The sequence below is a fragment of the Palaemon carinicauda genome, chromosome 31, assembly GCF_036898095.1.
Source record: "Palaemon carinicauda isolate YSFRI2023 chromosome 31, ASM3689809v2, whole genome shotgun sequence".
Lineage (NCBI taxonomy): Eukaryota > Metazoa > Arthropoda > Malacostraca > Decapoda > Palaemonidae > Palaemon > Palaemon carinicauda.
In genome coordinates, this window is record NC_090755.1 from 81,503,369 (window position 1) to 81,516,435 (window position 13,067).

The 13,067-nt window shown below is 43.9% G+C and overlaps 1 protein-coding gene across 1 annotated transcript in view; it reads left to right on the forward strand.

The window, feature by feature from the left end:
• LOC137624575 (RNA-binding protein 28) overlaps positions 1-13,067 on the forward strand; it is a 59,986-nt gene that overhangs the window by 14,703 nt on the left and 32,216 nt on the right. Inside the window, exons 3-4 of the mRNA XM_068355510.1 lie at positions 333-643; positions 1,770-1,938. Of these exons, the coding sequence (XP_068211611.1) occupies positions 333-643; positions 1,770-1,938 (480 nt within the window). The remainder of the gene's footprint in view (positions 1-332; positions 644-1,769; positions 1,939-13,067) is intronic.

Below are 13,067 nucleotides of genomic sequence, written 5' to 3' on the forward strand. Positions count from 1 at the left end.
GCTCTTCAACCCTCACTACCTCCCTTTTACATCCACCTACTCTATTCCCCCATTCTTTTGCTACAACTAGTTTTCCTTCCACCAAAAAATGACCAGACATACCGTTAGCCATACCCCTAAACACGTGCACGTCTTTCAATCTTCCAAACATTCTTTTTGTTATCAACAAATAATCCATTAATGCCCTTTCTACTACTCTTCCATTTGCCACTCTTACCCATGTACTGTATACTTATTTTTATATTGTAGTTAGGAAAAATACAAATTACCTTAAAATTTTTTATTGTTAATTTTTCAATATATGAATGTTGTTTATTTGGCTTTAATTTCAGGTTGGGAATTCAAGGGCATGGCATATGTGCAATTTTGCAATGCCCAAGATGCAGAAAGAGCAAAAACCACCTTGAACAGAAAACAGTTTAGAGGTTCAGCCTTAAGAATAAAGTTTTCACGTACTGCGAAGGAGAAAAATAAAATTAAAAAAACCAAGAACTTAAATGCACTAAAGGAAGAGCATTTTGATGGGGAAGTAGAGGAAGTACAGCATAAGAAAAGGTCGAAGAACAGAAAGAAATATGATGTGAACAGTGAAGCCCGGAATTTGAAGAAAGGGAGAATCATCTTGAGAAATCTGTCTTTCCAGGTATGTACAGTAAATGTATTGCCCTTTTCTTAGATGAAAATATAGGCAATAATTTTAGTTAAACAGGAAGGATTTCTTTTAACCCTTTTACCCCCAAAGGACGTACTGGTACTTTTCACAAAAGCCATCCCTTTACCCCCATGGACGTACTGGTACGTCCTTGCAAAAAAATGCTATAAAAATTTTTTTTTTCATATTTTTGATAATTTTTTTTAAAAATTCAGGCATTTTCCAAGAGAATGAGACCAATCTGACCTCTCTATGACAAAAATTAAGGCTGTTAGAGCAATTTTAAAAAAATATACTGCAAAATGTGCTGGGAAAAAAATAACCCCCTAGGGGTTAAGGGTTGGAAATTTCCAAATAGCCTGGGGGTAAAAGGGTTAACATTTAAGTTACAATATGTTTTCTTTTAATAGATTCATGAAGTATTGTCATAATATTTGAAACTACCCTTTTGAGGTTGTAGATGAAAACTAAACATCCAATTATAGTTTTCTTCCAACCAGTTATTCTTATCATGTCAGAACTTTAATTCTGAGTACATTAACCCTTTTACCCCCAGGCTCTTTGGAACTTTCCAACCCTTAACCCCCAGGGTTATTTTTTTTCAAGCACATTTTGCAATAAATATTTTTTTAAATTGCTCTAACAGCCTTAATTTTCGTTATAGAGAGGCCAGGTTGGTCTCATTCTCTTGGAAAATGCCTGAAGTTTCTCAAAAAATTATCAAAAATTTGCAAAAAAAAAATATAAATAGCATTTTTTTTCCAAGAACGTACAGGTACGTCCATGGGGGTAAAGGGATGAGTTTTGTGAAACGTACCAGTACGTCCTTTGGGGGTAAAAGGGTTAAGTTATAATATGTTTTCTTTTAATAGATTCACGGAGTATTGTCGTAATATTTGAAACTACCCTTTTGAGGTTGTAGATGAAAACTAAACATCCAATTGTAATTGTCTTCCAACCAGTCATTCTTATCATGTCAGAACTTTAATTCTGAGTACACTAATGTACAGTAAACTTATTAATGCTATCTTAATTAAAATTATTTTTGTTTTGTAGCATTTAATGCTTTCTAGATTAATCTTATAAATTATTGGCTAATGCTATTTTGAATTTTTAGATCACCGAGAAGGCAATAAGAGATAATTTTTCCCCGTATGGCAAGATAAACGAGATAAATATTGTTCGCAAGGATGGCAAGAAACTAGCTGGATATGCATTTTTACAATATGAATCAAAATTGGAAGCATTGAAGGCTATTCAAGAATGCAATATGAAGCCTTTGTTAGGTAAGCTGGCAATTTTTATATTTTATTTTGACTGTTGTTAAGATTGGTTGTACAGCATACAGTGATGCCTCAGCTTACGAAAGTAATCTGTTCAGGATACGGTTTCGTATGCTGATTTTTTCGTATCCTGAGTCGCATTTTACATGTAAATAGGCTAATCCGTTCCAAGCCTTACGAAAAGACACCTTTTCTTTCATAAACACGCTAAACTGTAGTAATAAACATGCAATGCAGCCATTTCTATCATTCAGTAATTAACCCAACCGTTAAAAACAGCCTAATCCATTCCAGAAACCACCATGAGATTATTCAATAATGTAGTTATAGCCTAGTTATCCCCTCCAAGCCCTAAGAAAACGGTCTGTTTTCTTTACTACTGTATAAAAGTTACGGTACTGTAAGTAAAGCATTTGGATCAGTGAAGGTGTATTGTTACCTGTACACCTAAATTAAGGGTTGATACCCTGAAAAAAAAGGTACTGTACTCTCGCCGAAGAGTTGGGATCTCGTAAGCTTTTCGTATTCTGAAAATTTTTTCGTATACTGGGGCATAAAAATCTTTGTATCGCTTTTCGTACCCTGAATTTTTCGTAAGCAGAAACTTTCGTATCCAGAGGTATCACTGTATAGTCCTCATACTGTATTTGTATTGCTATCATTAAGTAAATAAGCAAACAGTTCAAATGGTTGACTTATAGTGCTGGCAAATATTTGGTGTGAGGATAAAAAAGTACTCATGATCATACCATAAACTATAAACATTTTTTTTCTTACTTGTAGGGAAACAAAAATAAATGGATGTTCTCCAAATTTCTGCTATTTCCTATTTCAAATGTGGGTGGTGGTGCTTGAAATTTAGATAGTGGTGGTTAATTTTTTTTTTTTTTTTGAATTGTGAAAGCCATTTTATGTGAGAACAGAAATATACTCTTACTGATTGTTTACCTGTTGCTTCTTGTAGATGTCATTAGATTTGATCAGGTGTAGCAGGACTGTTGAAATATCATGTATGGCAAAGCATTAGATGAATTGTCTCCTTGTCATAATGTATACTTTTCAGATTGATAAATGATGGCTGTATGGGTTAATTGTGTTAACCAGACATTGGTCTTTTGCCTATTAAGTTGTCATTTTCAATATTAATCTTACCCGATAATCATGTAGCTGTCAACTCCGTTGCCCGACAGAAATCTACGGACGGGATACGCCAGCGATCGCTATACAAGAGGGGGGTGTACTCACCAGCGCCATCTGTGGTCAGGTACTGCAGTACTTCTTGTCAACACCACCTCAATTTTTCCTCTGTCGTGCCGCCGGCAAGACCTACATGGATACGCTGTTGATTTTGGAGTCTTTGTTCACGGTTTTGGTGAAGTATTGCTCTGAAATTTAGCCTTCGCTATACAGGAAGCTTTTCCCTTAGCTTAGATAGCTTTTGGATTGATTTTGATTAATGGTATAACGATCTTTGCTTTAATTTGGAAACCCCCCTTGACTGTTCTCTTATTCAAGATGTCCGACCATTCTCAAGCTCCTAGACAAAGACGATGTAGTGTTAGGACTTGTAATAGGCGTCTTCCGAAGGCCTCGGTTGATCCTCACACCGTTTGTTCCGACTGTAGGGGAAAATCCTGTCAGTTGGAAGATCGATGTGAGGAATGTGCCGGGCTTTCGGAATTCGATTTTAATGAATTCCTCAAGTATACGGCTAAGTTAGAGAGGGAGAGAGTTAGGAGGAGTTCTTCTCGCTCTTTGGTTTATTCCTCCCCCCATGATCCTCAACCTTTTCCTTCCCCTGTAGTGGTGACCCCCGAACCTATTACTAGTGCTCAGCCTGATATGTCGGATGTGTTACGTGCCATTCAGGCTTTAGGTGATAAGGTGGAGTCTGTAGTGAGTGACCACAAATTTCTCTTGGCAGATGTCAAGGAACTTAAAGTGAAAAGTGCAGTGGGAAGTGGTAGTGCCAGTGCTGTGCCTAGTGTCAGTGTCAGTGTTGCGCATGAGGATACTTCTGTGCGTGCCAGTCGTCCTCCCAGTCCGGGACCTCTTGCAAGCTCCCAAGCCCAGGGGAGAAGCAATGTCGAAGGGCAAAAGGGTTCGGCAGGCCTTGATCGGCGCACAGTAGTATCCTCAGTGGTTGCGGGCGTATCTTATAGAGATCGTCACTTCCACTCTCAGACGATTGAGCCCTTAATTTCCTCATCTGCGGAAGAAGTTTCCGGGAGGAAACGCTGGACCCAGGTCTCAAGGCCTCTTAAGCGTAAGGTCCAGACCGAGCGAGTCCAACAGCCCAGATGTAGCCACTGGGCCAGTTCGGACTCGCCGCAGTCATCTGATGGCTGCACGCCTCCTAAGAGAGGTAAAGCGATGCCTCAACAGGCCTCTGCCCCAACTTCTGTTGATCCCAAGTTGGCTATGCTGCAGACTATGCAGTCGCAGCTTGCGGTGTTGATGCAGGAATTTCAGGCAGAGAAGGTTAGCACACCTCCTCCTGCGAGCGCTCCTCCACCTCTGCGCAGTCCACCCTGCCAGACGTATGATGTTGAGGTTCCTCAACCTGCCTCCATGCGTGAGCTGCCGCATTGGGAGTTGCCAGATACCAGCGCTGTGCAGCAACCTCCACTTTCCTTGAGGCAGGAGCCTCTTGCTATGCAGCAACCTCCTCAACACTTGAGGCAGGAGCCTTATGCTTTGCAGCAACCTCCTCTACCCTTGAGGCAGGAGCCTCATGCGTTGCGACAACCTCCTCCATCCTCGAGGCAGCAACCTCTTGCGTTGCGGCAACCTCCACCATCCTTGAGGCAAGAACCTCAACTCTTGAGGCGAGAACCTCAACTCTTGAGGCAAGAACCTCAACTCTTGAGGCAAGAACCTCAACTCTTGAGGCAAGAGCCTCTCTCTGCGCAGCCACCTCCTCAACGCTTGAGGCAGGCGCAACTCTTGAGGCAGGAACCTCATGCTATGAGGCAGCCAGCTCAACGCATGCAGCAACCGCATTCTTCGCAGCATGAGCCTCTTCCCATTCAACATGAACCGCAGACTTTGCAGCATGAGCCTCATGCCTTACAGCATTCGCTTCTCACCTCGCTTGCTCCTCAGACCCCCGCAGAACCTCCTTCATCCCAGCCTCATGACTTTGTCATTACCAGCCCTCATCCTCTTCAGCAGAGACTTGATGATGAATCCGCAAGTGCGCATGCACCCGTTCTTCAGGATTCAACCATTCAGCATACCGCTTTATCGTTACCTCTCGCTTCTCAACCCTCAGGTGATGAGGTTTCTGAGGATGAAGCTGCTCACCTGGATGATCCTTCTTCTGATGTGGAGGAACCCAAGTCGTTGCCACCCTCCATTGACTTTCGTAAGGTCCTGACTCTGTTCAGAGAGTTATACCCTGAACACTTTGTTTCTGCTACCCCTCGTTCTCCTCCTTCCGAGTTTTCTCTAGGCATGCAGCCTATTAAGTCTGCCTACACTAAGCTTGTCTTCGCTAGATCATCAAAGAGAGCTTTGAGAATTTTAGGGGATTGGTTGCAGTCCAAGCAGCAACTGGGAAGGACGTCTTTTATGTTTCCTCCTCCTAAGCTGACTTCTAAGTCGGGCGTCTGGTATGCCACGGGAGAGGAACCAGGCTTGGCGATCCCTGCCTCTACCCAGGCTGACTTCTCAAGTTTGGTTGACTCTCCCCGTAGGTCAGCTATGAGACGCTCTAAGGTCTGCTGGACCTTTTCTGATCTGGACCACTTCTTGAAGGGAGTCTTTCGCGCCTTTGAAATTTTTAATTTCCTCGACTGGTGCCTGGGGGCCTTGAGCAAGAAGACTGCCCCTTCTGACAAAGACTCGGCCATGCTGATCATGTCCTGTATGGACAAAGCAATTCGCGATGGTTCTGGCGAACTTGCTTCTATTTTTGTCTCGGGAGTCCTCAAGAAAAGGGAACAACTTTGCTCCTTCCTTTCTACTGGTATCACCTCTTGCCAGAGGTCACAGTTACTGTTTGCTCCTCTCGCCAAGTTCCTGTTTCCTGAGGATCTTATCAAAGAGATGGCTGCGGCTCTTATACAGAAGGATACGCATGACCTCGTGGCCTCTTCAGCACGTAAGGCTAAGGTTGTACCTTCAGTACCGAGAACTTACCGCACCCCAGTGGCTGATACACCTGCTACCAGATTTATTCCGCCCTTTCGTGGCAGAGCCCCCAGCCGAGGAAGTACCCGCCCAGACGGTCACAGGGGCAGGTCCAAGAAAGGTGCCAAGTCCACGAAAAGCAAGCATTGACTCTCCTCCTCTCCAGACAGCTGTAGGAGCCAGACTCAAGACCTTCTGGCAAGCCTGGGAAAGAAGAGGTGCAGACGCTCAGTCTGTCAAGTGGCTAAGGGAGGGTTAAAGAATTCCGTTCTGCCGCAATCCCCCTCTGACCACTTCTCCCATCAACCTCTCTCCCAACTACAAGGAAAAGGACAAGAGGCTAGCGTTACATCAAGAGGTGTCGCTCCTGTTACAGAAGGAGGCAGTGGTGATAGTCCGGGATCATCAATCCCCGGGCTTTTACAACCGTCTCTTCCTGGTGGCCAAGAAGACAGGAGGTTGGAGACCGGTGCTGGACGTCAGTGCGCTCAATGCTTATGTCACCAAGCAGACGTTCACTATGGAGACGACGAAGTCGGTCCTAGCAGCGGTCAGGCAGGAGGACTGGATGGTCTCGTTGGATCTGAAAGACGCCTACTTTCACGTTCCCATCCATCCAGACTCCCAACCTTTTCTGAGATTCGTCTTTGGAGAGGTTGTGTACCAATTCCAAGCCCTGTGTTTTGGCCTAAGCACGGCACCTCTGGTGTTTACGCGACTGATGAGGAATATTGCGAAATTCCTTCACTTGGCGGACATCAGAGCCTCCCTTTATTTAGACGACTGGCTTTTAAGAGCCCCCACAAGTCGTTGCTGTCTGGAGAGTCTCAGATGGACTTTGGATTTGACCAAGGAACTGGGTCTTTTGGTCAATTTAGAGAAGTCCCAGCTTGTTCCTTCCCAAACCATCGTTTACCTGGGAATGGAGATTCAGAGTCAAGCTTTTCGGGCTTTTCCGTCGGCCCCAAGAATCAACCAAGCCCTAGAGTGCATCCTGAGCATGCTGAAGAAGAACAGATGCTCGGTGAGACAGTGGATGAGTCTAACAGGGACTCTGTCATCGTTAGCCCTGTTCACCGAGTTAGGGAGACTCCACCTCCGCCCCCTTCAGTACCATCTAGCAGCTCACTGGGACAAGGATATGACGCTCGAGGCGGTCTCTATTCCTGTTACCAAAGAGATGAGGACTACTCTAATGTGGTGGAAGAGCAACATCCTTCTCAAGGAGGGTCTCTCTTTAGCTGTTCAGACCCCCGATCTTCATCTCTACTCGGACGCATCAGACTCGGGCTGGGGCGCGACCTTGGACGGACAGGAATGCTCGGGAACATGGAACAAGGAACAGGAAACGCTTCACATCAATTGCAAGGAGTTGTTGGCAGTACATCTGGCCTTAATGAACTTCAAGTCCCTCCTGCTAAACAAGGTGGTGGAGGTGAACTCCGACAACACCACAGCCTTGGCGTACATCTCCAAGCAGGGAGGGACTCATTCGAGGAAGCTGTTCGAGATAGCAAGGGACCTCCTCATTTGGTCAAGAAGTCGAAAGCTCACGCTGGTAACGAGATTCATTCAGGGCAATATGAATGTCTCGGCAGATCGCCTCAGCAGGAAGGGTCAAGTCATCCCCACAGAATGGACCCTTCACAAGAACGTGTGCAACAGGCTTTGGGCCTTGTGGGGTCAACCAACGATAGATCTGTTCGCTACCTCGATGACCAAGAGGCTCCCATTGTACTGTTCCCCGATCCCAGACCCGGCAGCAGTTCACGTGGATGCTTTTCTGCTGGATTGGTCCCACCTCGATCTGTATGCATTCCCGCCGTTCAAGATCATCAACAGAGTTCTTCAGAAGTTCGTCTCTCACGAAGGGACACGGCTGACGTTGGTTGCTCCCCTTTGGCCTGCAAGAGAATGGTTCACAGAGGTACTGCAATGGCTGGTCGACGTTCCCAGGACTCTCCCTCTAAGAGTGGACCTTCTACGTCAACCTCACGTAAAGAAGGTACACCCAAGCCTCCACGCTCTTCGTCTGACTGCCTTCAGACTATCGAAAGACTCTCTAGAGCTAGAGGCTTTTCGAAGGAGGCAGCCAGAGCGATTGCCAGAGCAAGGAGGATATCCACTCGCAGAGTCTATCAATCCAAGTGGGAAGTCTTCCGAAGCTGGTGCAGAGCCAATGCAGTTTCCTCTACCAGTACCTCTGTAACCCAAGTTGCTGACTTCCTGTTACATCTTAGGAATGTTAGATCTCTTTCGGCTCCTACGATCAAGGGGTACAGAAGTATGTTGGCAGCAGTTTTCCGCCACAGAGGCTTGGATCTTTCCTCCAACAAAGATCTACAGGACATCCTTAGGTCTTTTGAGACCTCTAAAGAACGTCGCTTGTCCACTCCAGGCTGGAATCTAGACGTAGTCCTAAGGTTCCTTATGTCACCTAGATTTGAACCTCTCCAGTCAGCCTCTTTCAAAGACCTTACTCTCAAAACTCTTTTCCTCGTCTGCCTTGCAACAGCCAAAAGAGTTAGTGAGGTTCACGCCTTCAGCAGGAACATAGGATTCACATCTGAAACAGCTACATGTTCCTTACAGCTCGGTTTTTTGGCAAAAAATGAACTTCCTTCACGTCCTTGGCCTAGATCGTTCGAAATTCCTAGCCTTTCCAACATGGTGGGTAACGAACTAGAGAGAGTTCTTTGCCCTGTCAGAGCTCTAAAGTACTATCTTAAAAGGTCAAAGCCTATACGAGGGCAATCAGAGGCCTTATGGTGTGCCATTAAGAAACCTTCGATGCCTATGTCCAAGAACGCAGTTTCTTATTACATAAGGCTTCTGATTAGAGAAGCTCATTCTCACATGAAGGATGAAGACCTTGCTTTGCTGAAGGTAAGGACACACGAAGTGAGAGCTGTGGCTACTTCAGTGGCCTTCAAACAGAACCGTTCTCTGCAGAGTATTATGGATGCAACCTATTGGAGGAGCAAGTCAGTGTTTGCATCATTCTATCTCAAAGATGTCCAGTCTCTTTACGAGAACTGCTACACCCTGGGACCATTCGTAGCAGCGAGTGCAGTAGTAGGTGAGGGCTCAACCACTACATTCCCTTAATCCCATAACCTTTTTTAACCTTTCTCTTGAATGCTTTTATTGTTGTTTTGGGTTGTTACGGTGGGCTAAGAAGCCTTCCGCATCCTTGTTGATTTGGCGGGTGGTCAATTCTTTCTTGAGAAGCGCCTAGGTTAGAGGTTGTGTTGAGGTCCTTTAGTATGGGTTGCAGCCCTTTATACTTCAGCACCTTAGAGTTGTTCAGCCTCCTAAGAGGACCGCTGCGCTCAGTAAGGAAGACGTACTTATTAAAGGCAGAGTAATGGTTCAAGTCGACTTCCTTACCAGGTACTTATAATTTCATTTGTTATTTTGAATAACTGATAATATGAAATACGGGATACTTAGCTTCTTGATTAACATGTACACTGGTTTTCACCCACCCCCCTGGGTGTGAATCAGCTACATGATTATCGGGTAAGATTAATATTGAAAAATGTTATTTTCATTAGTAAAATAAATTTTTGAATATACTTACCCGATAATCATGATTTAATTGACCCACCCTTCCTCCCCATAGAGAACCAGTGGACCGAGGAAAAATTGAGGTGGTGTTGACAAGAAGTACTGCAGTACCTGACCACAGATGGCGCTGGTGAGTACACCCCCCTCTTGTATAGCGATCGCTGGCGTATCCCGTCCGTAGATTTCTGTCGGGCAACGGAGTTGACAGCTACATGATTATCGGGTAAGTATATTCAAAAATTTATTTTACTAATGAAAATAACATATTCCTGCAAGTCTAAATTTCTTTCTTTCCATGTTCATGGGTCTATAACTTGCTTCTTAACTCTTAGGAGACAACAGTTTTTTCTAGATATCCCCATATACTAAAAATAAAAATGATGAAATATAAATATTACAAAATTTGATAGAATATGAAAGTTTCCAAAGGATACTTAATTTGGGTATTTGCAATTCACATATGAAGTTCCACTCATACAGAGTTGGTGGTTGCACGCAGAATTTGCGTAGTTTGTTATGTTGAAGGTGGTCTTGCTCGTAAGTTTCCAGAATACAGTATCCTCTCTTTATATATATTTCTTATTTCTTATAGGTTATTTATTATGTATATAAACCACAAATTTCTAATTATGATACAAAATATATGTAACAACCATGAAGATATAAAAGAAGTATCAGGAACAAGGAGCGCTTGGGTGCGCACCTCCCATCCCTTCATTTTAGTATGTGTGCAAGTGCATATGGTTACTCATATGTCTTCTTGTGTCCTTATTTTAAAATTGACTTGTATTGGGACAGCTGTAACCACAATTTTGTGTTCATTATAATATATGTTTGTATGAAAAATCCTTTGTTATAAAAACTAGATTTTTTATAGCATTACCATTTTTTTGTTCAACATCATATTTCACTAATATATTTAACACTTATGTGATGTGAAGTACATTATATTTTAATGTTAATGACACTTTAGTTTCCTCATAGGTAGTCATTATAATAACGATATTTTCAATATTAATCTTACCCGATGATCATGTAGCTGTCAACTCTGTTGCCCGACAGAAATCTACGGTCGGGATACGCCAGCGATCGCTATACAGGTGGGGGTGTACACAACAGCGCCATCTGTGAGTAGGTACTCAAGTACTTCTTGTCAACAAGAACTCAATTTTTCCTCTGTCGTGCCACCGGCAAGACCTACTAATACGCCGTCCCTAACTGGATTTGTTTTCACAACTTTTTGGTGAAGTACACTATTCCAGTTTTGAGCTTTCGCTATGCAGGGGTTTTATCTTCATTTCAAAACTTGAACTCGTTTTGGATAGATTTAATTATGGTGACGAAGAGAGTATGGACTCTCTTTCACTTTTAAATGGCCGACCCTTCCCTTAGACGGAAGTGTTGGTGTCGAAGAGAGTATAGACTCTCTTTCACTTTTAATGACCGACCCTTCCCTTAGACGGAAGTGTGTTTAGGTTTTTGGTAATTTTGCTTAACAAAGTTATAGATTTATTTTATATCTCTCCGCCCTTTATAGGCCTCTTCGATTAACTTTCCATTTATTATAAACTTATAAAAATTAATTTTTATGTTTGTTTATATGCGACCTTTCCTAATAGTAGGCGGTCCTTACTTGGAACCGAAGTTAATTAACATTGAGCCCGTCATATCGTATTTCCTGTTAAGAATTTATGCTATTTTAATTTTAATGTTTTTGAAAGAATTTCTTTGATAGTCTCGTACTGTTTTCAAAGATGAACTAACGTTTAGTTTAGTCTCCGCAGTTGTTGACGTTCAGAACGTTCAACATGCGCTCTATCGTTACGATAGAGAGAGAGTCTTTCACGGTTTCACGTTGCAGTAAGAGTAAACCGATTCTAGCGTTTCGTTCATTCTTTCTTAGCTTAAATGGTTTTAATTCTAATAATGGAACTTTTTATTTGGGAAACCTTTCAGTTTTTTTCCTTTAACAAATAATATGTTTTAACGATATATAATTGGGCTCATCTCTCAGGTTCTAAGTCAAGAGAGAGAGAGATAGAGACGGAGGGAGAGAGAGGAGGATAAACGTTTCGTTCAAGCGGGTAACGTTGTTCTCGTTGTTTACTCTTCTCCCTAGTCGCTATAGGGGAAAAAGGTAAAACGTTTCTAGAGTTTTATTCTTGTTCCCAGGCTTTATGCGGTGAGAGATTTTAAACGTAGTTTATTTGATCTAGTGTTTAGTCTCTTTTCCAGTCACTGAATTCTTTATCTTTCATTATGTTTTTCTGTTACATTGTAAAACTGTTTTCGCAATTACTACCTTTTAATGAAGGATAGGATTGCGTGTTTCAGGTACAAATCACTTAAAGTTTCGAGTTCAGTGAAATAAGTGCAAACAGAAAATCAAAAGTGATAAAGTGATATGCGCAAAGTGTTACAGTGTTGCGTTCGAGGGTTCGTTTGTTCGTGCCAGTTGTTCACATAGTCCGATACCTCTTACAAGCTCCCAAGCCCAGGGGAGAAGTAATGTCGAAGGACTTATGGGTTCCACTGGTCTTGATCGACGAACAGACGTTTCCCTCCGTGGTTTCGGGTGTATCTACACACGTTGCCGACGTGATCACCCCACCCACGCAAAGACGAGAGAGCCCATTTATTCCTCGTCTGCGGAAGAGGTTTCTCGCAGAAACCATGGACCAAATCTTGCAGCTTTTAAGTGCAAGTCGGTCCCTTCCGCGCAAGTCCAACGGCCTAGGTGTAGCCACTGGGTCAGTTCGGACTCGCTCCAGTCATCCGACGACTGCACACCTCCCAAGAGAGGCAAGGCGGTACCGCAACAGGCAGTAACTCCGTCTGTTGCCGCACCAGCTGTTTTAGACCCTCAGTCACAACGGACAGTAGCTCCGTTTGTTGTCGTCTTTCATAGACCCTAGTGGTCCATGCTGCAGACTATACAGTCTCAGCTTGCTCCTTCATGCAGGAGTATCGTGCTGGAAGGTTGACAATGCACCTGTTAATCTACAACCTTCCACGGTTGTACGCTCAGCAGATACTGCGGCTGCCTGCTCCCACACTCCACCTGTGAGAGCTCCACCACCGATGCGCAGTCCACCCTGCCAGACGCATGTTCTTGCTGCACCATCCGTTGACATGCGTGAGCTACCGCATCAGCAGTGGGAAGGTGCTGTAGAGCTGCCGGGTTCCAGTACTATGCGGCATTCTCCGCAACCCATGCGGCATGCTCCGCATACCATACAGCATGCTCCGCATACCATACAGCATGCTCTGCAACCCACCGCAGCCCCTCCCTTGCACCAACTCTCAGCTTTTGTTGTTGCCAGCTCCCACACTCCGACTGCGGAGAAGGTTGACGATGCACCCGTGGGCCTACACCTCCCACGGTTGTGCGCCCGGCATGGCTTTCTGCTCTCACACTCTTGTTGTGA